This window comes from Otolemur garnettii, unplaced genomic scaffold (genome assembly GCF_000181295.1).
Source record: "Otolemur garnettii isolate 467f Iridium unplaced genomic scaffold, OtoGar3 scaffold00156, whole genome shotgun sequence".
Classification (NCBI taxonomy): domain Eukaryota; kingdom Metazoa; phylum Chordata; class Mammalia; order Primates; family Galagidae; genus Otolemur; species Otolemur garnettii.
In genome coordinates this window covers 245,245-246,768 of record NW_003852551.1, presented here as the reverse complement: position 1 = coordinate 246,768, position 1,524 = coordinate 245,245, and the positions used below count along the sequence as shown (strand labels likewise).

General features: G+C 41.1%; 1 protein-coding gene across 1 annotated transcript in view; it reads right to left on the bottom strand.

Annotated features, from left to right (window-relative positions):
- PITHD1 (PITH domain containing 1) overlaps positions 1–1,524 on the bottom strand; it is a 10,588-nt gene that overhangs the window by 8,272 nt on the left and 792 nt on the right. The window contains exons 2-3 of the mRNA XM_003799754.3: positions 1,086–1,129; positions 618–695 (exon numbers count right to left, since the gene is read on the bottom strand). Coding sequence (XP_003799802.1) covers positions 618–695; positions 1,086–1,129 — 122 coding nt within the window. The remainder of the gene's footprint in view (positions 1–617; positions 696–1,085; positions 1,130–1,524) is intronic.

Sequence of the window (1,524 nt, the reverse complement as noted above, 5' to 3'; positions counted from 1 at the left end):
GGATATTGGTATGAATAGATGAGATTTTAGAATGCAGTTCTTCCAGCACTCAAAAAACAGTTTTCTCCTTCTTTTAGGAAGGCTATCCTGGACTAAGGTAAGTCATCAAAAAGAGTGTACTAGCTCTGGTAGCAACAGATCCAGTGTTGCAAGAGGTATACAGAACTTAGCTAACTAAAGGCCAAACTCAGATGGAGGAATTCCATGTCAATGAAACACATGCAAAGATTATTAGTGTATGAATTAGCAAGGGGAAATTTTGAAGCAAACCCCAAGAGTAACATCCATAAAGATCATGTGAGAGCTGCAGTTGGTTTTAAGAAAACTGCAAAGTCATCAACAAATGGCATTTACAGAATGCTTTCTGTATGAATGGTGCCCTATTAAGCACTCTGAAAAGAGACAAGCTATTGGTCTCAAAGATGCCTAATGTAAAAAAAGTCTTTAATTCCGGAAGAGGTATGTGCATTCTAATGCACAAAGTGAACAGAACCAAAATACTTTAAAAGGGAAAATATTAAACCCAGTCAAAATAAAAATGACATTATTTTGGACTAAGGTGTTACCAGAGAAAGAGAATTAGGAGCTTTTTGAGAGCGTAAGCCCTTGCCACTTACAGTCTCATCTCAGAGGGGTGTGAGTCATCGTTCTCTCCCATTATAATGATGCCTTTGAGCTTGACATTGCCCGTAAATCTGCCAGAAAGCAAAAGAGAAGGTTGTCAAGCCGGGTTTGAATATTTGCTTAACTACGTGACCCTGGGCAAGACCCTTCCCTTTTCTGGGCTTCAATTTACTCATCTGTCAGACTTGTAGTAGATAATTTCTAAGATCCTGTCTACCTCTGGCATTCTTCAAGCCCGAGAAATTTACCTCAACTTCTTAGTTATCATTCAACAAATACATCTGTTTCCAGTCTGCACCAAGAAAGCTATGATGCTTTCCTCCTCAAACCCACCAAAGTAATTTATTTACCTCATTTCTAGAAACAGATGTGTGCTCTACACAACCAATGAATGAATCCATCTGAGTGTGCAGTTGGGTACAGCCTATTTAGCCTGAGGCAGGCACCAAGGAGATACTTACGGAATATTAAACAGAAGTTCTTCATCTGCATCACTTTCAACAAACTGGAGGGGATGGGGATGGGGAAGGAGAAAGCAACAAATATCTGCTGAGAGCCTACAATTTCAGGCATCTCCCACCCTGTTCTACAACTGGTGTGCAATGCAAATAGTCAATCTTCCTTGCTTCTCTTGAAGCTAACCAGTCTTATCCAGTGTCCTAACAGCCACAGACCATCCAATGAGGTTCTTAATGAGGAGCCCATGATGAATTTCCAGGGGCCAAGAGCCTCCTGAGTTGTTAAACTGAAAGACAGGTGTTTATGTGCTTATTTCTGGGGAGAGGGTCCATAGCTTTCAAATGGTTATCAAAGGGGCCTGTCGCCCTTCAGCGGTAAAGAACATGTGGTCTAGATAAGAAATACCCTTCATTTCCCTATGCTGGTCTTCAGCGGGTGATA